The sequence below is a fragment of the Nerophis ophidion genome, linkage group LG22 (genome assembly GCF_033978795.1).
Source record: "Nerophis ophidion isolate RoL-2023_Sa linkage group LG22, RoL_Noph_v1.0, whole genome shotgun sequence".
In the NCBI taxonomy this organism is placed as follows: domain Eukaryota; kingdom Metazoa; phylum Chordata; class Actinopteri; order Syngnathiformes; family Syngnathidae; genus Nerophis; species Nerophis ophidion.
This window is the reverse complement of record NC_084632.1, coordinates 3,699,539-3,726,297: the sequence shown is the minus strand read 5'-3', so window position 1 is coordinate 3,726,297 and position 26,759 is coordinate 3,699,539. Positions and strand designations below refer to the sequence as shown.

The 26,759-nt window shown below is 35.7% G+C and overlaps 1 protein-coding gene across 1 annotated transcript in view; it reads left to right on the top strand.

Annotated features, from left to right (window-relative positions):
• The window catches only part of usp13 (ubiquitin specific peptidase 13), a 90,303-nt gene that overhangs the window by 41,623 nt on the left and 21,921 nt on the right, over positions 1 to 26,759 (top strand). The window contains exons 7-15 of the mRNA XM_061883038.1: positions 246 to 343; positions 5,996 to 6,186; positions 7,345 to 7,416; positions 10,586 to 10,679; positions 15,954 to 16,079; positions 16,142 to 16,295; positions 16,397 to 16,571; positions 17,809 to 17,897; positions 20,734 to 20,856. Coding sequence (XP_061739022.1) covers positions 246 to 343; positions 5,996 to 6,186; positions 7,345 to 7,416; positions 10,586 to 10,679; positions 15,954 to 16,079; positions 16,142 to 16,295; positions 16,397 to 16,571; positions 17,809 to 17,897; positions 20,734 to 20,856 — 1,122 coding nt within the window. The remainder of the gene's footprint in view (positions 1 to 245; positions 344 to 5,995; positions 6,187 to 7,344; positions 7,417 to 10,585; positions 10,680 to 15,953; positions 16,080 to 16,141; positions 16,296 to 16,396; positions 16,572 to 17,808; positions 17,898 to 20,733; positions 20,857 to 26,759) is intronic.

Genomic DNA, 26,759 nt, shown 5'->3' with positions numbered 1-26,759 from the left:
CGTCTAATACTTTTTGTCACGCATGTGAACTGTTAGCATTCTAATTTTAGCATGTTTGTTTTATTAGTGTATTTTCTTGATATTATCTGACCAGCATGCTAACTTGCTAACTGTTAGCATTTGAGTTCCAGTTTACACGGCCACAGGACTCTTGTTGGCATGGACAGGAAATGAAATCCGACTCCTTGCTGGTATTTTTTGAAGCTTCAGTTGTGGATCATTTTTCAGATTTTCTGTGTTTTCAGACGTTTATTCCTTCGAGGAGGAGGAGGCAGTGTTGGACCCGCACCTGTCGCAGCACTTGTCCCACTTTGGAATAGACATGCTCCACATGCAGAAGAGAGTGAGTGGCTTTTCTCGGCTCAAACACTTGGCGGGAAAACAAGCGCATTCGTAGCTGACAGTTAGCGGGAATATTAAACTGCCACACCTTTGTGCTGTTACCTTTTTTGTTGTTAATTCAGCAGGTAAACACCTTGAAGTCTATATTTTATTTCACGCATGCTGACTGTTAGCATGCTAATGTTAGCCTTTTTTGCACATTATCCATGAATCAAATGCTAACTGTTAGCATGCTAATGTTAGGCATGGAAGTTTTTTTGTGAATATTTTTGTTCAACATGCTAACTTTTAGCATGTTAACTTTTAAGCTAATTTAGCAGGTATACACCTTGAAATCTATATTTGGTTATTTCACGCATGCTGACTGTTAGGATGCTAGAGTTAGCGTTTTTTCACATGCATGTATGAACTTCAGAATCAAATGCTAACTGTTAGCATGCTAATGTTAGTCATGGAAGTTTTTTTGTGAATATTTTGGTTTAACATGCTAACTGTTAGCATGTTAGCTTTTAAGCTAATTTAGCAGGTATACACCTTGAAATCTATATTTTATTATTTCACGCATGCTGACTGTTAGCATGCTAATATTAGCTTTTTTTTGCACATTATCCATGAATCAAATGCCAACTGTTCGCATGCCAATGTTAGGCATGGAAGTTTTTTTGTGAATATTTTTGTTTAACATGCTAACTGTTAGCATGTTAGCTTTTAAGCTAATATAGCAGGTATATACCTTGAAATCTATATTTTGTTATTCAACACATGCTGACTGTTAGGATGCTAGAGTTAGCGTTTTTGCACATTATGCACGTATGAACTTCAGAATCAAATGCTAACTGTTAGCATGCTAATGTTAGGCATTGGAAGTTTTTTTGTGAATATTTTTAATATTTTTGTTTAACATGCAAACTGTTAGCATGTTAGCTTTTTAGCAAATTTTGCAGGTCTACACCTCTGAGTGAAATGTGTTATTTCATGCATACTGACTGTTAGCATGCTAATATTAGCATGTTAGCTTTCTTGCTAATTTGGCAGAGTCAATATTTGACCTCAGTGTCAAATATTTTGGTGTTTCACACATGCTAACAGTTAGCATTGTGTGTGTGTGTGTGTGTGTGCATGTGTATACAAACCCCGTTTCCATATGAGTTAGGAAATTGTGTTAGATGTAAATCTAAACAGGCTTCACGGTGGCAGAGGGGTTAGTGCGTCTGCCTCACAATACGAAGGTCCTGCAGTCCTGGGTTCAAATCCAGGCTGGGGATCTTTCAGTGTGGAGTTTGCATGTTCTCCCCGTGAATGTGTGGGTTCCCTCCGGGTACTCCGGCTTCCTCCCACTTCCAAAGACATGCACCTGGGGATAGGTTGATTGGCAACACTAAATGGTCCCTAGTGTGTGAATGTGAGTGTGAATGTTGTCTGTCTATCTGTGTTGGCCCTGCGATGAGGTGGCGACTTGTCCAGGGTGTACCCCGCCTTCCGCCCGATTGTAGCTGAGATAGGTGCCAGCGCCCCCCGCGACCCCGAAAGGGAATAAGCGGTAGAAAATGGATGGATAAATCTAAACAGAATACAATGATTTGCAAATCCTTTTCAAGCCATATTCAGTTGAATATGCTACAAAGACAACATATTTGATGTTCAAACTCATAAACTTTATTTTTTTTTGCAAATAATAATTAATTTAGAATTTCATGGCTGCAACACGTGCCAAAGTAGTTGGGAAAGGGCATGTTCACCACTGTGTTACGTCACCTTTTCTTTTAACAACACTCAATAAACATTTGGGAACTGAGGAAACTTAATTGTTGAAGCTTTGAAAGTGGAATTCTTTCCCATTCTTGTTTTATGTAGAGCTTCAGTCCTTCAACAGTCCGGGGTCTCCGCTGTCCTATTTTACGCTTCATAATGTGCCACACATTTTCCATGGGAGACAGATCTGGACTGCAGGCGGGCCAGGAAAGTACCCGCACTCTTTTACTACGAAACTATGCTGTTGTAATACGAGGCTTGGCATTGTCTTGCTGAAATAAGCAGGGGCGTCCTTGATAACGTTGCTTGGATGACAACATAAGTTGCTCCAAAACCTGTATGGACCATTCAGCATTAATGGTGCCTTCACAGATGTGTAAGTTACCCATGCCTTGGGCACTAATACACCCCCATACCATCACAGATGCTGGCTTTTGAACTTTGCGTCTATAACAATCCGGATAGTTATTTTCCTCTTTGTTCCGGTGGACACCATGTCCACAGTTTCCAAATATAATTTGAAATGTGGACTTGTCAGACCACAGAACACTTTTCCACTTTGCATCAGTCCATTTTAAATGAGCTCTGCCCCAGCAAAGCCAGCGGCGTTTCAGGGTGTTGTTGATAAATGGGTTTGGCTTTGCATAGTAGAGTTTTAACTTGCACTTACAGATGTAGCGACCAACTGTAGTTACTGACAGTGGTTTTAGGAAGTGTTCCTGAGCCCATGTGGTGATATCCTTTACACACTGTCGGTTTTTGATGCAGTACTGCCTGAAGGATCAAAGATCTGTAATATCATGGCTTACGTGTAATGATTTCTCCAGATTCTCTGAACCTTTTGATGTTTTTACGGACCGTAGATGGTAAAATCCCTAAATTCCTTGCAATAGCTCGTTGAGAAATGTTGTTCTAAAACTGTTCGACAATTTGCTTACAAAGTGGTGACCCTCACCCCATCCTTGTTTGTGAATGACTTAGCATTTTTTGGGAAGCTGCTTTTATACCCAATCATGGCACCCACCTGTTCCCAATTAGCCTGCACACCTGTGGGATGTTCCAAATAAGTGTTTGTTGAGCATTCCTCAACTTTATCAGTATTTATTGCCACCTTTTCTCCAACTTCTTTGTCACGTGTTGCTGGCATCAAATTCTAAAGTTAATGATTATTTGCAAAAAAAAAAATGTTTATGAGTTTGAACATCAAATATGTTGTCTTTGTAGCATATTCAACTGAATATGGGTTGAGATCCGTTATTCGGATCTTCACGTTATTGTTTATTTTTCCATCTGTGTTTTCATTCCCCGTCTGACCTGTTTATTTCCCGTTTTGTCCATCACTATGGTTACTCGTTAGTTCACCTGCTACACTCAGTCCCGCACACCTGCTTCAGATTATCACCTGACCTTTATAAGCCTTCCCCTTTTCGTTATTCTCTCTCGGATCCTAATATGCCTACACGCAACAGTGACGACTCTCCTCTTTTGTTTTCTCTCCCGTTAGCTCAATATGCTATGCCACTCTTCATTGTTATCTCACATGCTAATCGTCTCTGTTTTTGCATTTTTGTGCCTTTGTGCCCAGTTTAGTTTATTTGTACTTCCTAGCTCACACGCTAGCGTCTTTTGTTTACCTTACTTAGCTCCAGTGTTTTTGTTCAGAGCTCCCTTTTTGTTAAATACATCTTTATACCTTACCTTGTTGCCAACCATGCCGAAGAAGAATTGTCACATATGGGTTGAAAAGGATTTGCAAATCATTGTTTTCCGTTTATATTTACATGTGAAGTGAATTATATTTATATAGCGCTTTTCTCAAGTGACTCAAAGCGATTTACATAGTGACACCCAATATCGAAGTTACATTTAAACCAGTGTGGGTGGCACTGGGAGCAGGTGGGTAAAGTGTCTTGCCCAAGGACACAACGGCAGTAACTAGGATGGCACAAGCGGGAATCGAACCTGCAACCCTCAAGTTGCTGACACGGCCACTCTACCAACCGAGCTATGCCGCCCATATCTAACACAATTTCCCAACTCATATGGAAACGGGTTTTATATATATATATATATATATATAGATATATATATATATATATATATATATATATAGTATAATTTAAAAAAATATATATTTTTAGAAAAGTATTTTTACAAAAGTTGTTCAGAAATATTATAAGAAAAATGTTTTTTAACAGAAAGATTAAATGATTAAAGTCAAATGTGTTACGAAAAAGTTACTTATTTTAAAAAAATTGCAATATTGTGAGAAAAAAGTTATTTTACAAAAAAAATTGTAGAAATATTTTAGGAAAAAATACTTTTAAAGAAAGGTTTCAATTTTTTAAAGAAAAAAATATGGCATTTCAAATGTATTGTGATTTTTTTTTTATAAAAACAATATTTAAGAAAAAAGTTATTTTACCAAAATTGTGTAGAAAAATTTTAGAAAAAATATTTTAAAGGAAAATGTCGAAATTTTTAAAGAAAAACATTCGCCATTTTACAGGATTAAAGTCAATTGTATTGTGAAAATGTTTTTCTTTATTTACCTAAAAACGCAATATTGTGAGAAAAAGGTTATTTCACAAAAATTGTGGATAAATTATTTATATATATATATGTGTATATATATATATATATATATATATATATATATATATATATATATATATATACATAGTATAATTAAAAAAATATATATTTTTAGAAAAACACAATCTTGTGAAGAAAAAAGTCATTTTACAAAAGTTGTTCAGAAATATTATAGGAAAAATGTTTTTTAACAGAAAGATTAAATGATTAAAGTCAAATGTGTTATGAAAAAATTACTTATTTTAAAAAAATTGCAATATTGTGAGAAAAAAGTTATTTTACAAAAAAATTGGAGAAATATTTTAGGAAAACATATTTTTAAAGAAAGGTTTCAATTTTTTAAAGAAAAAAATATGGTATTTCAAATGTATTGTATTTTTAAAAAAAAATAAAAACACAATATTTAAGAAAAAAGTTATTTTACCAAAATTGTGTGGAAAAATTTTAGAAAAAATATTTTAAAGGAAAATGTCAAAATTTTTAAAGAAAAACATTCAGCATTTTACAGGATTAAAGTCAATTGTATTGTGAAAATGTTTTTCTTTATTTACCTAAAAACGCAATATTGTGAGAAAAAAGTTATTTCACAAAAATTGTGGATAAATTATTTATATATATATATATATATATATATATATATATATATATATATATATATACATAGTATAATTTAAAAAATGTATATTTTTAGAAAAACAATCTTGTGAAGAAAAAAGTCATTTTACAAAAGTTGTTCAGAAATATTATAGGAAAAATGTTTTTTAACAGAAAGATTAAATGATTAAAGTCAAATGTGTTATGAAAAAATTACTTATTTTAAAAAAATTGCAATATTGTGAGAAAAAAGTTATTTTACAAAAAAAATGGAGAAATATTTTAGGAAAACATATTTTTAAAGAAATGTTTCCATTTTTTAAAGAAAAAAATATGGCATTTTCAAATGTATTGTAATTTTTTTTTTTTTTTATAAAAACACAATATTTAATAAATAAGTTATTTCACCAAAATTGTGTGGAAAAATTTTAGAAAAAATATTTTAAAGGAAAATGTCAAAATTTTTAAAGAAAAACATTCGGCATTTTACAGGATTAAAGTCAATTGTATTGTGAAAATGTTTTATTTACCTAAAAACGCAATATTGTGAGAAAAAAGTTATTTCACAAAAATTGTGGATATATATTTATATATATATATATATATATATATATATATATATATATATATATATGATATTTTTTATTATTATTTTTTTTTTTACAAATGTTTAACATTTTCTAAGAAATCATTGTTTGTGTGTGTCCACAAGACAGAGAACGGCCAGCACACAGACAACAACACCCGGCCGATGGTCAGCGAGTGGGAGGTGATCCAGGAGTCGGGCATGAAACTGAAGGCCGTGTACGGGTCAGGTTACACGGGCATGAAGAACCTGGGCAACAGCTGCTACCTCAGCACCGTCATGCAGGTCCTCTTCAGCATCCCCCACTTCCAGAGGACGTGAGTATTGGGCCTCCGCCAATCACAGCACTGGCCCCGCCCATCATGCAATAACATGGTCACACCCATACACACATTAGCCCCGCCCACCTCCTCCTTCATGCTATACCATGCTTTTTACCTCAAACCTTGCAGTTTTATTACCATTAAATGTGTCACCTTAGCACACTTTGTCTCTACGGAATTCACTTTTTTAGCAAAATTTATTCTGGGGAGAAGTTGTCCTACAATAATTTTTAGGAATATTCTAAGGTTTTTTTAAAATTTATTTTACAAGACAAAATGATGTAACTTCACAAGATTTCTATTTAAAAGGTTTGGGGAAAAGTATTTATTTTTTTGTAGAAAAAAAAAATGCCACTTTACAGGATTAAAGTCAAAAATATTGTGACATTTTTAAAAATAATTTTTACAAAAACACAATTTTCTGAGAAAAAAGGTATTTTACAAAAATTGTTTACAAATTTAATAGAAAAAATATTTTTAAAGACATTTTTTAATTTTTTAAAGAAAAAAATATGGCATTTTGTGGGATTAAAGTAAAATTTATTTTGAAAAGGTTTTTTTTTTTTTTGGGAAAAACGCAATACTGTGAGAAAATAGTTATTTTATAAAAATGTTTAAAACAAATAGGAAAAATACTTTAAAAGAAAAGTTTTACTTTTTTAAGGAAAAAAATAGGCCACACTTCAGAAAACCACTGTTAGTAACTACAGTTGGTCGCTACATCTGTAAGTGCAAGTTAAAACTCAATTATGCAAAGCCAAAGCCATTTATCAACAACACCCAGAAACGCTTCGCTGGGCCCGAGTTCATCTGAGATGGACTGATGCAAAGTGGAAAAGCGTCCTGTGGTCTGACGAGTCCACACTTCAATTTGTTTTTGGAAACTGTGGACCAAAGAGAAAAAGAACCATCCGGATTGTTCTAGGCACAAAGTGTAAAAGCCAGCATGTGTGATGGTATGGGGGTGTATTAGTGGCCAAGGCATGGGTAACTTACACATCTGTGAAGGCACCATTAATGCTGAAAGGTCCATACAGGTTTTAGAGCAACATATGTTGTCATCCAAGCAACGTTATCCTGGACGCCCCTGCTTATTTCAGCAAGTGTTTCCATCTTTATATCGGCGTGTGTAACGTGTGTTTTCATCTTTAGGTATGTCGGGAACCTTCAAAGGATTTTTGACTATTCACCCCTTGACCCCACGCAGGACTTTGCCACGCAAATGTAAGTCTTATACAACATATTTATACATGTAAATGTTGTATAACATGCATGTTTATAAATGTAAATGTTGTATAACTTGTATGTTTATAAATGTAAATGTTGTATAACATACATGTTTCTACATGTAAATGTTATATAACATACATGTTTATAAATGTAAATGTTGTATAACATGCATGTTTATAAATGTTAATGTTATATAACTTGCATGTTTATAAATGTAAATGTTGTATAACATGCATGTTTATAAATGTAAATGTTATATAACATAAATGTTTATAAATGTAAATGTTGTATAACATGCATGTTTATAAATTTAAATGTTATATAACATAAATGTTTATACATGTAAATGTTGTATAACATGCATATTTATACATGTAAATGTTATATAACTTGTATGTTTATAAATGTAAATGTTGTATAACATACATGTTTCTACATGTAAATGTTATATAACATGCATGTTTATAAATGTAAATGTTGTATAACATGCATGTTTATAAATGTAAATGTTATATAACTTGCATGTTTATAAATGTAAATGTTGTATAACATGCATGTTTATAAATGTAAATGTTATATAACATAAATGTTTATAAATGTAAATGTTGTATAACATGCATGTTTATAAATTTAAATGTTATATAACATAAATGTTTATACATGTTGTATAACATGCATATTTATACATGTAAATGTTATATAACTTGTATGTTTATAAATGTAAATGTTATACAACATACATGTTTATAAATGTAAATGTTATATAACTTGCATGTTTATAAATGTAAATGTTATACAACATACATGTTTATACATGTAAATGTTATATAACTTGCATGTTTATAAACGTAAATGTTATACAACATACATGTTTATACATGTAAATGTTATAGTTAGTTAGTTAACGTCCTATTGTCATCTTTGCTTGGTTGAGCAGAGCTAAACTTAGCTTGGTTGAACAGGGCCAAAGTTAGTTAACATCCTATTGTCATCTTTGCTTGATTGAACAGAGCTGAACTCATTTAACGTCCTATTTTCATCTTTGCTTAGTTGAACAGGCCTAAACTTAGTTAACGTCCTATTTCCATCTTTGCTTGGTTGAACATGACTGAGGTTGGTTAATGTCCTATTTTAATCTTTGCTTCTTGAACAGAGCCAAACTTAGTTAACGTCCTAGTCTAATCTTTGCTTGGTTGGACAGGACTAAGCATAGTTAACGTCCTATTGTCATCTTTGCTTGGTTGAACAGAGCTGATTAGCCCTGTTCAACCAAGCAAAGATTAAAATAGGGCGTTAACTAAGTTAAGCCCTGTTCAACTATGCAAAGATGAAAATATGACGTTGACTAAGTTTAGTCCTGCTCAACCAAGTAAAGATGAACATAGGACGTTAACTAAGTTTAGCCCTGTTCAACTAAGGAAAGATGAAAAAAGGTCGTTAAATGAGTAGTTAAGATTCTATTTTCATCGTTGCTTGGTTGAACAGGGCTAAACTTAGTTAACGCCCTATTTTAATCTTTGCTTAATTGAACAGGACTAAGCTTGGTTAGCGTCCTATTTTGATCTTTGCTGAATTGAACAGGACTAAGCTTGGTTAGCGTCCTATTTTAATCTTTGCTTGGTTGAACAGGGATAAACTTAGTTAACGCCCTATTTTAATCTTTGCTTGGTTGAACAGGACTAAACTTAGTTAACATCATATTTTAATCTTTGCTTGGTTGAACAGGACTAAGCTTGGTTAGCTTCCTATTTTAATCTTTGCTTGGTCAAAGAGGACTAAGCAAAGTTAACATCCTATTGTCATCTTTGCTTGGTTGAACAGGGTTAAGCTTAGTTAACGCTCAATTTTCATCGTTGCTTAGTTGAACAGGGCTAAACTTAGTCAACATCCCATTTTCATCTTTACTTGGTTGAGCAGGACTAAACTTAGTCAATGTCATATTTTCATCTTTGCTTAGTTGAACAGGGCTGGACTTAGTTAACGTTCTATTTTCTTCTTTGCTTAGTTGAGCAGGACTAAACTTAGTTAACATTCTATTTTTGTCTTTGCTTAGTTGAACAGGGCTAAACTTAGTTAACGCTCTATTTTAATCTTTGCTTGGTTGAACAGGGATAAACTTAGTTAACATTCTATTTTCATCTTTGCTTCTTGAACAGGGCCAAACTTAGTTAGTGTCCTCTTTTAATCTTTGCTTGGTTGAACAGGACTAAGCATAGTTAACGTCCTATTGTCCTCTTTGCTTGGTTGAACAGGGCTAAACTTAGTCAATATCATATTTTCATCTTTGCTTAGTTGAACAGGTCTAGACTTAGTTAACGTCCTATTTTCATCTTTGCTTGGTTGAGTAGGAATACACTTAGTTAACATTCTCTTTTCATCTTTGCTTAGTTGAACATGACTAAACTTAGTTAACATTCTATTGTCATCTTTGCTTGGTTGAACAGGGCTAAACTTAGTTAATATTCTATTTTCATCTTTGCTTCTGAAACAGAGCCAAACTTAGTTATTGTCCTCTTTTAATCTTTGCTTGGTTGAACAGGACTAAGCATAGTTAACTTCCTATTGTCATCTTTGCTTGGTTGAACAGGGCTAAGCTTAGTTAACGTCCAATTTTCATCGTTGCTTAGTTGAATAGGGCTAAACTTAGTTGACATCCTATTTTCATCTTTACTTGGTTGAGCAGGACTAAACTTAGTCAATGTCATATTTTCATCTTTGCTTAGTTGAACAGGTCTAGACTTAGTTAACGTCCTATTTTCATCTTTGCTTGGTTGAGTAGGAAGACACCTAGTTAACATTCTCTTTTCATCTTTGCTTAGTTGAACAGGACTAAACTTAGTTAAAGTTCTATTGTCATCTTTGCTTGGTTGAACAGGGCTAAACTTAGTTAACATCTTACTTTCATCTTTGCTTGGTTGAGCAGGACTAAACTTAGTCAACTTCATATTTTCATCTTTGCTTAGTTGAACAGGGCTAAACCTAGTTAACATCCTATTTTCATCTTTGCTTGGTTGAGCAGGACTAAACTTAGTCAACTTCATATTTTCATCTTTGCTTAGTTGAACAGGGCTAAACTTAGTTAACATCCTATTTTAATCTTTGCTTGGTTGAGCAGGCCTAAGCATGGTTAGCGTCCTATTTTCATCTTTGCTTGGTTGAACAGGGCCAAACTGGGCCACGGGCTCCTCTCAGGCCAGTACTCCAAGCCGCCCGTGAAATGTGAGCTGATTGAACAGGTGATGAAAGAAGAATACAAGGTATCAAACTGCGCCTAAACCTCAGCAGCATGTCACTAATCTCAACACTCAATACTAAACTGAACACTAAACTCAACACTTAAATACCAAACACTAAAGATCAAAGACTTAAGACTTCAGACAAAAATACGTAAGGCTTAAGACTAAACACTTAAGACTAAAGACTACTTTAGTGTTAAGTCTTTAGTGTTTAGTCTTAAGGAAGGTCTTAGGTCTTAAGACTCAACACTAAAGACTACTTTAGTGTTTAGTCTTTAGTGTTGAGTCTTAAGACCTAAAACCAAAGACCTAAGTCTGACTTAAGACTTAAGACAGACTTAAGAATAATGACTAAAGTCTGACTCAAGTCTACTGACTACAGACTTCAGTTTTAAGACCAAACACTAAACAATGAATACTCAAGACTAATTATTCAATACTAAATAATAAAGACTAATCACTAATGACTAAAGACTCAACACAACACTACAGACTACATATTAAAGACTAAAACTAAAAGACTAAATGACTAAATTACAAGACTAAATACTTAAGTTTCAAGACTAAACACTGAATACTAAAGACTACAGATTACAGACTACTGACTACAGACTACAAGATTTAAGTTTTAAGACTTAAGTTTTAAGACTAATGACTACAGACTAAACACTAAAGACTACTGACCAAAGACTACTGACTACACGACTCAAGTTATAAGACTAAAGACTAATCACTACAGACTAAACACTAAAGACTACAGACTAAAGGACTAAAAACTCAAGTTTTAAGACTAAACACCACAGACTAAAGACTAAACACTACAGACTAAAGACTAAACACTACAGACTAAAGACTAATCACTACAGACTAAAGACTACAGACTAAAGGACTAAAGACTTAAGTTTCAAGACTAAACACTACAGACTAAAGACTAATCACTACAGACTAAATACTAAAGACTACAGACTAAAGGACTAAAGACTTAAGTTTTAAGAATAAACACTACAGACTAAAGACTAATCACTACAGACTAAAGACTACAGACTAAAGGACTAAAGACTTAAGTTTTAAGACTAAACACTACAGACTAAAGACTACAGACTAAATGACTAAAGACTTAAGTTTTAAGACTAAACACTACAGACTAAACACTAAAGACTACAGACTAAAGGACTAAAGACTTAAGTTTTAAGACTAATCACTACAGACTACAGACTAAAGACTACAGACTAAAGGACTAAAGACTTAAGTTTTAAGACTAAACACTACAGACTAAAGACTACAGACTAAATGACTAAAGACTTAAGTTTTAAGACTAAACACTACAGACTACAGACTGCAGACTAAACACTTGCATGGATGTTTTTAAATCGACACGTCTTAAGTCACGTTTTGGGAAGACAACTTTTGTAAAGTTTGGTTTGAGAATGTTCTGGCACCTCCCTGCTCATGCTGTGAAAAGAGCTGTCTCACTTTCATGTCCTACATGTCCTATTTCATTTTGAAGTGGCCAGCCACATCAGTTTTGGCCTCCCGTTTCATTTTATTGTGGTCCACCACATCATTTTATTGTGGTGCACATTTCATTTTAATGTGCCCCGTCCCATATATCTAATGTGGCCCGCTATGTCATTTTATTGTGGCCCGCCTCATCATTTTATCTAGGTTTGCCATTTCAATTTATTTTGGCCTGTCCCATAGTTCTAAGTTGTGGTCTGCCACATCATTTTATTGTCTGCCATCTCATCTTATGTGGTCTGCCACATTATTTTATGGCCTGCCATTTACTTTTATATGGTCTGCCACATCATTTTAAATGGGCTCCCGTTTAATTTTTATTGTGGTCCATTTCATTTTAATGTACCCCATCCGCCACATCATTTTATTTGGTCCTCCACGTCATTTTATTGTGGTCCACCACATCATTGTAATGTGGCCTGCTACATCATTTTATGTGGTCCGCCACATAATTTTTACGGCCTGCCATTTCATCTTATGTGGCCTGCCACATTTTTTTATGGCCTGCCATTTAATTTTATTGTGGTCTGCCACGTCATTTTATCGTGGTCCACCACATCATTCTAATGTGGACTGCCACATCATTTTATGTGGTCTGCCACATTATTTTATGGCCTGCCATTTATTTTTATTGTGGTCCTCCACGTCATTTTACTGTGGTCCACCACATCATTTCTATGGCCTGCTACATCATTTTATGTGGCCTGCCACATTATTTTATGGCCTGCATTTTATTTTTATTGTGGTCCTCCACGTCATTTTATTGTGGTCCACCACATCAGTCCAATGGCCTGCTACATCATTTTATGTGGCCTGCCACATTATTTTATGGCCTGCATTTTATTTTTATTGTGGTCCTCCACATCATTTTATCTGGTCCTCCACGTCATTTTATTGTGGTCCGCCACATCATTTTATGTGGCCTGCCACATTATTTTATGGCCTGCCATTTATTTTTATTGTGGTCCTCCACATCATTTTATCTGGTCCTCCACGTCATTTTATTGTGGTCCTCCACATCATTTCTATGGCCTGCTACATCATTTTATGTGGTCTGACACATTATTTTATGGCCTGCCATTTAATTTTATTGTGGTCCGCCACATCATTTTATTGTGGTCCGCCACATCATTCTAATGTGGACTGCTACATCATTTTATGTGGTCTGCCACATTATTTTATGGCCTGCCATTTAATTTTATGTGGTCTTCCACATAATTTTTTATGGTCTGCCATTTCATTTTGATGTCATTTTACAGTGACGTGCGGTGAGGTTCATGGCTGGTGAGGCACTGACTTCATCACAGTCAGATTTATAAACATATGAACCCTAAAGAGTATCTTATTCACCATTTGTTTGGCAGCAATTAACGGGTTATGTTTAAAAGCTCATACCAGCATTCTTTCCACATACAAACTGTAGCACACAAAAAGGCACATTTAATAAAAATTGTTTTTATTATGGTCTTACCTTAAGTTTTAAATGAAGTCCATGCGCATCTCCTTCTGAACAAAAGCATTGATGACTTGTTTATAGAAGTCTTCCTTATCTTTCTTCGGTTTTAAAAGTCTCTCTGCCTTGATGGAGATCACTGTCTGAAGCAAACCTTTTAGCTCAGGCGTTGGTCTTCCTTTAAATATTACCTCCTGCTTCGATTGAAAGTCCAGTTTAGAAAACTGTTTCATTTTAGATATGTCATCATCCATGTTAAAAGACTTGACTTGCTAACTGTAGCTTGTTGGCACTTATTCTGCAGCCGAGTATCCGCAAGAATGATCTCTGGGATCACCAGTCTTGAAAAAAACAAAACACTTCCTGGTTAAATGCACGAGTTTATTAATGTTTGACATATAATACTTGCACATGAATTTATCCATCAATCTCTACAAATATAATCATCTAAAAGAGTGGCCTGTGCAGATGGTCTAACAAGGCCATTGTGCGTTCGTAGTCATGTTTTATTCCTTGTTACACGCATACTTGCCAACCTGGAGAACTCCGATTTCGGGAGGTGGGGGGTGGAGTGGGCGTGGTCGGGGGTGGGGCGGGCCGGGGCGTCGTTAAGAGGGGAGGAGTATATTTACATCTACATTTCACCAACTCGAGTATTTCATACATATATATGTATGAAATACTTGACTTTCGGTGAATGCTAGCTATATATATTTATTGTATTATATCTATATATAAATAAATAAAAATAGTGGAATTTCAGACGGCACCTATCAAATACACAGTAATAAAAACACAGTTGTTCTACTAACTGCACTGTGCTTGCTGGTTACTAAAAAAAAAAAACAACAACACTTACCTTTCACTATTTGAGTAACTTTTCTTCTGCCATTTGCGTACTGGCGAGAGTTACCGTCAGGTCAATCAATCAATCAATCAATGTTTATTTATATAGCCCCAAATCACAAATGTCTCAAAGGACTGCACAAATCATCACGACTACAACATCCTCGGAAGAACCCACAAAAGGGCAAGGAAAACTCACATCCAGTGGGACGCCAGTGACAATGCTGACTATGAGAAACCTTGGAGAGGACCTCAGATGTGGGCAACCCCCCCCCCCCCCCCCACCTCTAGGGGACCGAAAGCAATGGATTTCGAGCGGGTCTAACATGATACTGTGAAAGTTCAATCCATAGTGGCTCCAACACAACACAACACAACACGTAAATCGTTGGCCAATTAAAAAGCAACCCCATAACGCTATAGCCAACATTCACCAGGAGATGGCGACAGACAACATAGAATCACTCTATTACAGACGGCGTCGCCATGGCTGTAACTTCCTCCTTCTTCTGCTTCGTCTCCTTGTGTGTGCAGTTTTTTATTCAAATCCGTGGATGTTGTAACGTGATTGGGCAGGTAAGCTGTTTATATAGTGGGAAAGCGGACGTGAAAATAGGCCGTCCCCACTCAGGTACCGATCCGTTGAGGTGAAGAAGGAGCTGAGCCGGAAGGCGAAGCTCTCAATTTACCGGTCGATCTACGTTCCCATCCTCACCTATGGTCATGAGCTTTGGGTTATGAGCAAAGGATAAGATCACGGGTACAAGCGGCCCAAATGAGTTTCCTCCGCCGTGTGGCAGGTCTCTCCCTTAGAGATAGGGTGAGAAGCTCTGCCATCCGGGAGGAACTCAAAGTAAAGCCGCTGCTCCTCCACATCGAGAGGAACCAGATGAGGTGGTTCGGGCATCTGGTCAGGATGCCACCCGAACGCCTCCTTAGGGCACGTCCAACCGGTAGGAGGCCACGGGGAAGACCCAGGACACGTTGGGAAGACTATGTCTCCCGGCTGGCCTGGGAACGCCTCGGGATCCCCCGGGAAGAGCTAGACGAAGTGGCTGGGGAGAGGGAAGTCTGGGTTTCCCTGCTTAGGCTGTTGCCCCCGCGACCCGACCTCGGATAAGCGGAAGAAGATGGATGGATGGCACTCAGGTCGGCATGGAGCTGGAGCGGGCGTGGCCTCAGGCTCCGCTGAATTTCGGGAGATTTTCGGGAGAACATTTCTTCCGGGAGGTTGTCGAGAGAGGCGCTGAATTGCGGGAGTCTCCCGGAAAATCCGTGAGGGGTTGGCAAGTATGGTTACACGTGGCCCTCAAGAAAAATGAACTTGAGTCTCCTGGATTCACATCTGAGCATCATTTTCTGACAGAATGACCATTTTAATATTTATTTGTTCATTCATCTGTGCTGCAATAAGAAGATGTTCCAAGTGTTATTCCAGTACAGTCCAGCATTATGTGTGAAAACTCTTTTTATTGCAGCACCAACAGAAAGGCGTCTCTCCTCGGATGCTGAAGGCCTTGGCCAGCCGGGGACACCCAGAGTTTTCCTCGGACAGACAACAAGACGCCCACGAGTTCCTCATGCACATCATCAACTTGGTGGAGGTGAGGAAGGTGCACGTTGTGGCAGCTTCACCAGGTGTGTAAAAAGCAGGTGTACTCTACAGAGGAACAGTAGCAGCTCAGAGAATCCCAGCGACGCCTTCCGCTTCCTGGTGGAGGAGCGAGTCCAGTGCTGCCAGACACGGCGGGTGCGATACAGCCAGAGGGTGGACTACTGCATCCAGATGCCGGCACCCATGGAGGCGGCGACAAACGCAGGTAACGTGGAGGGAAGACGCTAAGCATCATGGGTAGAATCGGCACCGCTCCGAGTGGATCAGTGATGATGTTCCTTTAAGTCCTTGTTGTGGTCCAACCAGAGGAGCTTCTGGCTTACGAGGTGAAGCGGAGAGAAGCCGAGGAGAAGATGACAGCTCCTCCAGAGCCGGTCAGAGCTCGCATCCCCTTCAGTGCGTGCCTGCAGGCCCTCACCGAGCCCCACAACGTGCCCGACTTCTGGAGCTCGGCTCTGCAGGCCAAGTCAGCAGGAGTCAAGTAAGTCCCAAATCTTCCTGAGGACAGAAAATATTTTAACAGGTCAGCAGTCACCTACTTTGACTGTATTTGACCTTCTATGTTCCTCTTTTACCTTTTATTTCACTGACTTCACCTTTTATTTACCTCATTTGACCGTTTATTTTCATTTTTTTCCCTTTTATTTGACTAATTTTACCTTTTATCTACCTATTTATTTGATTAATTTAACCTTTTATTTACTTTACCTTTTATTTAACTCATTTTAATTCCTTTGACCTTTTATTTAAATAATTTTGCCTTTCATGTGTATATATATGTGTGTATATATATATTTATATGTATGTACCTATATATGTATATGTGTATATATGTATGTATATATATGTATTACAGAAATGTTTAGAAATATTTAGTAATATTTATAAATATTTTAGAAATATTTGGTAATATTTATAAATATTTTGAAATATTTTGTAATATTTATAAGTACATAGAAACATGCATATAAATTATTTGTATTATATATATATTTTATAATATTTCAAAATATTCATGAATATCTATAAATATTCATCCATATTTATAAATAATTGTCGATATTTAAAAATGTATTAAAAATTATATATATAAATAATCAGAAATATTTATAAATATGTAATAATATTTAGAACATATGAATATATAGTAATATTTTAAAATATATTTCTAAATCAATAAATATTTATATATAAAAATATTAATATTTTAAAATATTTATAAATGTGTATAAATATTTAGACATAATTATAAATGTATTTAGAGGCATTCAGAATTTTGTTTTTTTCAAAAAATATTCAGAAATTTTTATAAATATATATAGATATATGAATATTCAGATTTTTGGGGAAATATTTATAAATATTTAATAATATTTAGAACATATAAATATATAGTAATATTTAAAAATATATTTCTAAATATCAATAAATATTTATGTATAAAATATTTATTAATATTTAAAAATATTTATAAATATGTATAAATATTTAGACATGATTATAAATGTATTTAGAGGCATTCAGAATTTTGTTTTTTTTTTCATTAAATATTCAGAAATATTTATAAATATATGTAAATATATATGAATACTCAGATTTTTGGGGGGAAATGTTTATGATTATTGAGAAATATTTAGAAATAGCTACGTTTTGTCATGTATTTTTGTGTTAAATATCAATAAATGATCTGGACTTAATTGACCTCTTTTTGTCCTCAGGACGTCACGTTTCGCCTCCTTTCCAGAATATCTGATCGTCCAAATCAAAAAGTTCACATTTGGAGTGGACTGGGTGCCAAAGAAATTGGGTAATTATCTCCCGCTTCTTCTACTTGCTCCCATGTGTGACCCTCCTGCCTCCTGCCTGGTGCCGCCATGTTGTCCACCGTCTACATTGGGACCCCAGCACAGGTGTATCATCGCTCAAGTGCCCACCTGTACACATTGACTACTTGTAATATTGCAATAATTTGTGTTTTTTTTTTTTTTTTTTTTAAATATACAGTTAGGATCACAGACTAAATGTGTCAGGGTTATTTGTTGACGAACCCCATGATGCAGAGGAGTCAGGCATTGAATGGGAAAACATGATTTAATTTAAATAATAGAACAAGAACAAACAAAAAGCACGCACGTGGGCGGAATAACAAACTAAGAGAGCTAGCACTGGGAGCTAGAAAAACAAAAAGGAACTTTAGCATGGAAGGTAGAGGATAACAAACAGAAAAACTGGAAATAGCTAATGGCTAACAAAAACAGCTTACCGCTACGACGACCAGGACAAGATGTAGCGCGACGGTTAATAGCTGAAATGATGCCGGACACGACAGGTAGCAAAGACACGAGAGTGACATGAGGCAACGACAATACAATACAATGATCCAGCAACTGACACAAGACAAAGGAGGTACAAATAGGAGCAGGCTGATTGGCAACAGGTGTGGCCAGATGCCAATCAGCCGCAGCTGAGGGGGAACACAGCACTCAGGGAACAAGACAGGAAGCTGACAAAATAAGAGCACTAGACAGGAAATACTAAACACACTGAGGAGGAACACAGCACTCAGGGAACAAGACAGGAAGCTGACAAATTAAGAGCACTTGACAGGAACTAAAGGACATGAAATACTAAACACAGGAAACAGACAAATGCAGAGGACAAAACTAAAACATCCACAAACTGTCAGGGGCAAGCCTGACAAAATGTAGACATAGGATGTTAGAAATAGTAGGACTGACGTGTGTCAAATATCCACTAGAGGGCAGCAGAGAGCTTTGATCCATCAGAGACACTCTAGGAAGATTCTGTTGTCACGTGACCAGAAACACGCAAACATGTTTATTATGTTTGTTTATGTCTAATGTTTATTATATGTGTTTTTTTTTATGTCAGATGTTTATTATATGTTTGTTTATGTCAAATGTTTATTATGTGTGTTTGTTTGTGTCAAATGTTTATTATGTGTTTATGTCAAATGTTTATTATATGTGTTTGTTTATGTCAAATGTTTATTATGTGTTTATGTCAAATGTTTATGTGTTTGTTTATATCAAATATTTATTATGTGTTTGTTTATGTCAAATGTTTATTATGTGTGTTTATGTCAGATGTTTATTATATGTTTGTTTGTGTCAAATTTTTATGTGTGTTTGTTTGTGTCAGATGTTTATGTGTTCATGTCAAATGTTTGTGTTTTTCATATGTCCAATTTTTGTTTGTTTGTGTCAAATGTTTATTATGTGTTTGTTTATGTCAAATCCAATCCACTTTATTTATATAGCACATTTAAACAACAATAACGTTTCCAAAGTGCTGCACAGCCATGTTAAAAACAATATTAAAAAAAACAATATTATGCTCCACCAATGACTGAATAAAAACAAAAAATAAATAAATATAAAACCAATATAAAAAAATATATAAAAACAAATATGATTAAAAACTATTTTAAAGAGTAAAATCAATTAAATGTTTGTGTTTGTTTATGTCAAATGTTTATTGTATGTGTTTGCATATGTCCAATTTTTGTTTGTTTATGTCAAATGTTTATTATATGTGTTTGTTTATGTCAAATGTTTATTATGTGTTTGTTTATGTCAAATGTTTATTATGTGTTTGTTTATGTCAAATATTTATTATGTTTTTTTATGTCAAATGTTTATTGTGTGTGTTTGTTTATGTGAGATGTTTATTATATGTTTGTTTGTGTCAAATGTTTGTGTGTTTGTTTTTGTCAAATGTTAATTATGTGTTTATGTCAAATGTTGTGTTTGCATATGTCCAATTTTTGTTTGTTTATGTCGAATGTTTATTAAATGTGCTTGTTTATGTCAAATGTTTATTATATGTGTTTGTTTATGTCAAATGTTTGTTTGTTTGTCAAATGTTTATATGTGCTTGTTTATGTCAAATGTTTATTATGTGTTTGCATATGTCCAATTTTTGTTTGTTTATGTCGAATGTTTATTAAATGTGCTTGTTTATGTCAAATGTTTATTATATGTGTTTGTTTATGTCAAATGTTTAATATGTGTTTGTTTATGTCAAATGTTTGTTTGTTTGTCAAATGTTTATATGTGCTTGTTTATGTCAAATGTTTATTATATGTGTTTGTTTATGTCAAATGTTTATATTTGCTTGTTTATGTCCAATGTTTATTATATGTATTTGTTTGTCAAATGTTTACTATATTTGTTTGTTTATGTCAAATGTGTGATTATGTGTTTGACATGAATAAATAATCACACAATGAATAAATAATCACACATTTGACAAACAAACACGTGGCGCGGTGGTAGAGTGGCCGTGCGCAACCCGAGGGTCCCTGGTTCAATCCCCACCTAGTACCAACCTCGTCACGTCCGTTGTGTCCTGAGCAAGACACTTCACCCTTGCTCCTGATGGGTGCTGGTTAGCGCCTTGCATGGCAGCTCCCTCCAGTGTGTGAATGTGTGTGTGAATGTGGAAGTAGTGTCAAAGCGCTTTGAGGTCCTTGAAGGTAGAAAAGCTATACAAGTACAACCCATGTATTATTGATATAATAACCATTGGACATAAACAAATGTTTTTTATATGTGTTTGTTTATGTCAAATGTTTATTATATGTTTTTTGTTTATGTCCAATATGTGATCATTGGGTGTAGATCTGGCCATAGATGTTCCAGACTTCCTTGATCTGAGTCGTCTGCGGGCCACAGGACTTCAGGCAGGTGAAGAGGAACTTCCAGACCTCATGCCGCCCATTGTGCTGCCCGAGGACACGACAGGTACACACACACACACACACACACACACACACACACACACACACACACACACACACACACAATACACAATCTATAAACCCAATATTATATACAGTATATACATATTTTATTTTTATTATTTTTTTATTCTTAAGGCTTAAATCTCTAAATCAAATTCAGATCTATCCGTCAATGTTCTACAATTTTACAGTTTTTTAAAAAATTTGAATGTTTTGGAATGTTCAAAGAAAACTTATTTTTTTTATGGAAAAATATATCAAATATGATATTAACCCCCCCAATTTTTTCAAGTTGGAATATTTAATGTGAAGTAATTAAACTGCCCACCATGTCATTTATAGTGGCCCACCATGTCATTTATAGTGGCCCACCGTACCTTTTTATGTAGCCCACCATGTATTTATTGTGGCCCATCATGTCATTTTTTTGTGTGTGACATTATTTTATGTGGCTTGCCATTGTACTTGTTTTGACGTGTTATTTTATCTGGCCCGCCACACTCTTTTAGTTCCCCCACCACATAATTTTATCTGGCCTGCCACGCCATTTTATGTGGCCCGTCACGTTATTTTATGCAGCCCGCCCCTCAATTAGATGTTTTCAGCAATGTTATTTAAAGTGTTTTTTAAAGGAATAAGTTTTTGGGTCCTGTTCAGTCTTTAAACTAGTAAGTTTTTGGGTCCTGTTTAGTCTTCAACCGAGTAAGTTGTTGGGTCCTATTTAGTCTTTAAACGAGTACGTTTTTGTCTCTCGTTTAATCTTCAAACAAGTTTAGTCTTCAACCGAGTAAGTTTTTGGGTCCTGTTCAGGCTTCAAATTATTAAGTTTTTGGGTCCTGTTCAGTCGTCAACCGAGTAAGTTTTTGGGTCCTGTTGAGGCTTCGAATTAGTATGTTTTTGGGTCCTGTTTGGTCTTTAAACAAGTAAGTTTTTAGGTCCTGTTTAGTCTTTAACCGAGTAAGTTGTTGTCTCCTGTTTAATCTTCAAATTATTAAGTTTTTGGGTCCTGTTCAGTCGTCAACCGAGTAAGTTTTTGGGTCCTGATCAGTTTTCAACCGAGTACGTTTTTGGGTCCTGTTGAGGCTTCGAATTAGTAAGTTTTTGACTCCTGTTTGGTCTTTAAACAAGTAAGTTCTTAGGTCCTGTTTAGTCTTCAACCGAGTGAGTTGTTGGGTCCTATTTGGTCTTTAAACGAGTAGTTTTTGTGTCTTGTTTAATCTTCAAACAAGTTTAGTCTTCAACCGAGTAAGTTTTTGGGTCCTGTTTAACCTTTGAAACGAGGAACTTTTTGGGTCCTGTTCAGGCTTCAAATTATTAAGTTTTTGGGTCCTGTTTAGTCGTCAACCGAGTAAGTTTTTAAGTCCTGTTCAGTCTTCAATTGAGTAAGTTTTTAGGTTCTGTTCAGTCGTCAACCGCGTACGTTTTTGGGTCCTGCTCAGTTTTCAACCGAGTAAGGTTTTGTGTCCTGTTGAGGCTTCAAATTAGTATGTTTTTTGGGTCCTGTTTGGTCTTTAAACAAGTAAGTTTTTAGGGTCTGTTTAGTCTTCAACCGAGTAAGTTTTTGGGTCCTGTTTAGCCTTTTAAACGAGGAACTTTTTGGGTCCTGTTCAGGCTTCAAATTATTAAGTTTTTGGGTCCTGTTTAGTCGTCAACCGAGTAAGTTTTTGGGTCCTGTTCAGTTTTCAACCGAGTACATTTTTGGGTCCTGTTGAGGCTTCGAATTAGTATGTTTTTGGGTCCTGTTTGGTCTTTAAACAAGTAAGTTTTTAGGTCCTGTTTAGTTTTCAACCGAGTAAGTTTTTGGGTCCTGTTCAGGCTTCAAATTATTAAGTTTTTGGGTCCTGTTCAGTCGTCAACCGAGTAAGTTTTTGGGTCCTGTTTGGTCTTTAAACAAGTAAGTTTTTAGGTCCTGTTTAGTCTTTAACCGAGTAAGTTGTTGGGTCCTATTTGGTCTTCAACCGAGTAAGTTTTTGTCTCTTGTTTAATCTTCAAATTATTAAGTTTTTGGGTCCTGTTCAGTCTTCAATTGAGTAAGTTTTTAGGTCCTGTTCAGTCGTCAACTGCGTAAGTTTTTGGGTCCTGCTCAGTTTTCAACCGAGTAAGTTTTTGGGTCCTGTTGAAGCTTCGAATTAGTAAGTTTTTGGCTCCTGTTTGGTCTTTAAACAAGTAAGTTTTTAGGTCCTGTTTAGTCTTCAACCGAGTGAGTTGTTGGGTCCTATTTGGTCTTTAAACGAGTAGTTTTTGTGTCTTGTTTAATCTTCAAACAAGTTTAGTCTTCAACCGAGTAAGTTTTTGGGTCCTGTTTAACCTTTGAAACGAGGAACTTTTTGGGTCCTTTTCAGGCTTCAAATTATTAAGTTTTTGGGTCCTGTTTAGTCGTCAACCGAGTAAGTTTTTAAGTCCTGTTCAGTCTTCAATTGAGTAAGTTTTTAGGTTCTGTTCAGTCGTCAACCGCGTACGTTTTTGGGTCCTGCTCAGTTTTCAACCGAGTAAGGTTTTGTGTCCTGTTGAGGCTTCAAATTAGTATGTTTTTTGGGTCCTGTTTGGTCTTTAAACAAGTAAGTTTTTAGGGTCTGTTTAGTCTTCAACCGAGTAAGTTTTTGGGTCCTGTTTAGCCTTTTAAACGAGGAACTTTTTGGGTCCTGTTCAGGCTTCAAATTATTAAGTTTTTGGGTCCTGTTTAGTCGTCAACCGAGTAAGTTTTTGGGTCCTGTTCAGTTTTCAACCGAGTACATTTTTGGGTCCTGTTGAGGCTTCGAATTAGTATGTTTTTGGGTCCTGTTTGGTCTTTAAACAAGTAAGTTTTTAGGTCCTGTTTAGTTTTCAACCGAGTAAGTTTTTGGGTCCTGTTCAGGCTTCTAATTATTAAGTTTTTGGGTCCTGTTCAGTCGTCAACCGAGTAAGTTTTTGGGTCCTGTTTGGTCTTTAAACAAGTAAGTTTTTAGGTCCTGTTTAGTCCTTAACCGAGTAAGTTGTTGGGTCCTGTTTGGTCTTCAACCGAGTAAGTTTTTGTCTCTTGTTTAATCTTCAAATTATTAAGTTTTTGGGTCCTGTTCAGTCTTCAATTGAGTAAGTTTTTAGGTCCTGTTCAGTCGTCAACTGCGTAAGTTTTTGGGTCCTGCTCAGTTTTCAACCGAGTAAGTTTTTGGGTCCTGTTGAAGCTTCGAATTAGTAAGTTTTTGGCTCCTGTTTGGTCTTTAAACAAGTAAGTTTTTAGGTCCTGTTTAGTCTTCAACCGAGTGAGTTGTTGGGTCCTCTTTGGTCTTTAAACAAGTAGTTTTTGTGTCTTGTTTAATCTTCAAACAAGTTTAGTCTTCAACCGAGTAAGTTTTTGGGTCCTGTTGAGGCTTCAAATTAGTATGTTTTTTGGGTCCTGTTTGGTCTTTAAACAAGTAAGTTTTTAGGGTCTGTTTAGTCTTCAACCGAGTAAGTTTTTGGGTCCTGTTTAGCCTTTTAAACGAGGAACTTTTTGGGTCCTGTTCAGGCTTCAAATTATTAAGTTTTTGGGTCCTGTTTAGTCGTCAACCGAGTAAGTTTTTGGGTCCTGTTCAGTTTTCAACCGAGTACATTTTTGGGTCCTGTTGAGGCTTCGAATTAGTATGTTTTTGGGTCCTGTTTGGTCTTTAAACAAGTAAGTTTTTAGGTCCTGTTTAGTTTTCAACCGAGTAAGTTTTTGGGTCCTGTTCAGGCTTCAAATTATTAAGTTTTTGGGTCCTGTTCAGTCGTCAACCGAGTAAGTTTTTGGGTCCTGTTTGGTCTTTAAACAAGTAAGTTTTTAGGTCCTGTTTAGTCTTTAACCGAGTAAGTTGTTGGGTCCTATTTGGTCTTCAACCAAGTAAGTTTTTGTCTCTTGTTTAATCTTCAAATTATTAAGTTTTTGGGTCCTGTTCAGTCTTCAATTGAGTAAGTTTTTAGGTCCTGTTCAGTCGTCAACTGCGTAAGTTTTTGGGTCCTGCTCAGTTTTCAACCGAGTAAGTTTTTGGGTCCTGTTGAAGCTTCGAATTAGTAAGTTTTTGGCTCCTGTTTGGTCTTTAAACAAGTAAGTTTTTAGGTCCTGTTTAGTCTTCAACCGAGTGAGTTGTTGGGTCCTATTTGGTCTTTAAACAAGTAGTTTTTGTGTCTTGTTTAATCTTCAAACAAGTTTAGTCTTCAACCGAGTAAGTTTTTGGGTCCTGTTTGGTCTTTAAACAAGTAGTTTTTGTGTCTTGTTTAATCTTCAAACAAGTTTAGTCTTCAACCGAGTAAGTTTTTGGGTCCTGTTTAACCTTTGAAACGAGGAACTTTTTGGGTCCTGTTCAGGCTTCAAATTATTAAGTTTTTAGGTCCTGGTTAGTCGTCAACCGAGTAAGTTTTTAAGTCCTGTTCAGTCTTCAATTGAGTAAGTTTTTAGGTTCTGTTCAGTCGTCAACCGCGTACGTTTTTGGGTCCTGCTCAGTTTTCAACCGAGTAAGGTTTTGGGTCCTGTTGAGGCTTCAAATTAGTATGTTGTTTGGGTCCTGTTTGGTCTTTAAACAAGTAAGTTTTTAGGGTCTGTTTAGTCTTCAACCGAGTAAGTTGTTGGGTCCTATTTGGTCTTTAAACGAGTAGTTTTTGTGTCTTGTTTAATCTTCAAACAAGTTTAGTCTTCAACCGAGTAAGTTTTTGGGTCCTGTTTAGCCTTTTAAACGAGGAACTTTTTGGGTCCTTTTCAGGCTTCAAATTATTAAGTTTTTGGGTCCTGTTTAGTTGTCAACCGAGTAAGTTTTTGGGTCCTGTTCAGTTTTCAACCGAGTACATTTTTGGGTCCTGTTGAGGCTTCGAATTATTATGTTTTTGGGTCCTGTTTGGTCTTTAAACAAGTAAGTTTTTAGGTCCTGTTTAGTCTTCAACCAAGTTAGTTGTTGGGTCCTATTTGGTCTTCAAACGAGTAGTTTTTGTGTCTTGTTTAATCTTCAAACAAGTTTAGTCTTCAACTGAGTACGTTTTGGGTCCTGTTTAGCCTTTTAAACGAGGAACTTTTTGTGTCCTGTTTATGCTTCAAATTAAGTTTTTGGGTCCTGTTTAGTCGTCAACCGAGTAAGTTTTTGGGTCCTGTTCAGTTTTCAACTGAGTAAGTTTTTGGGTCCTGTTGAGGCTTCAAATTAGTATGTTTTTTGGTCCTGTTTGGTCTTTCAACAAGTAAGTTTTTAGGGTCTGTTTAGTCTTCAACCGAGTAAGTTGTTGGGTCCTGTTTGGTCTTTAAACGAGTAGTTTTTGTGTCTTGTTTAATCTTCAAACAAGTTTAGTCTTCAACCGAGTAAGTTTTTGGGTCCTGTTTAGCCTTTTAAATGAGGAACTTTTTGGGTCCTGTTCAGGCTTCAAATTATTAAGTTTTTGGTCCTGTTTAGTCGTCAACCGAGTAAGTTTTTGGGTCCTGTTCAGTCTTCAGCCGAGTAGGTTTTTAGGTCTTGTTTAGCCTTTAAACAAGGAAGCTTTTGGATCCTGTTCAGGCTTCAAATTATTACGTTTTTGGGTCCTGTTTAGTCGTCAACCGAGTAAGTTTTTAAGTCCTGTTCAGTCTTCAACTGAGTAAGTTTCTGGGTCCTGTTCAGGCTTCAAGATCTCGGACTGTATTGGACAATGTAGTTTACATATCAAATGTCCATTTCCATTTATTACAGGTAATAAGAAAAGGTAAATGCCTGACTTACCTATCAAGATGGAAATTAGCAAGTTTGGCCTCTAATGAAAAAATCTTCTCTGCCTTCAAAGGCATCTCCAATATAAATCCTGCTTTTGTTCCTGACTTTGTCATGAATGAGTTGAGAGTGGCAAGTTTTAGATGTACTAGGGTCTGACATGTTTAGTAACTTTACCAGTGGCAGTAGTCATACCAAAGACTATATTAATGGGACCCATTACCTCCTGCTTGGCACTCAGCATCAA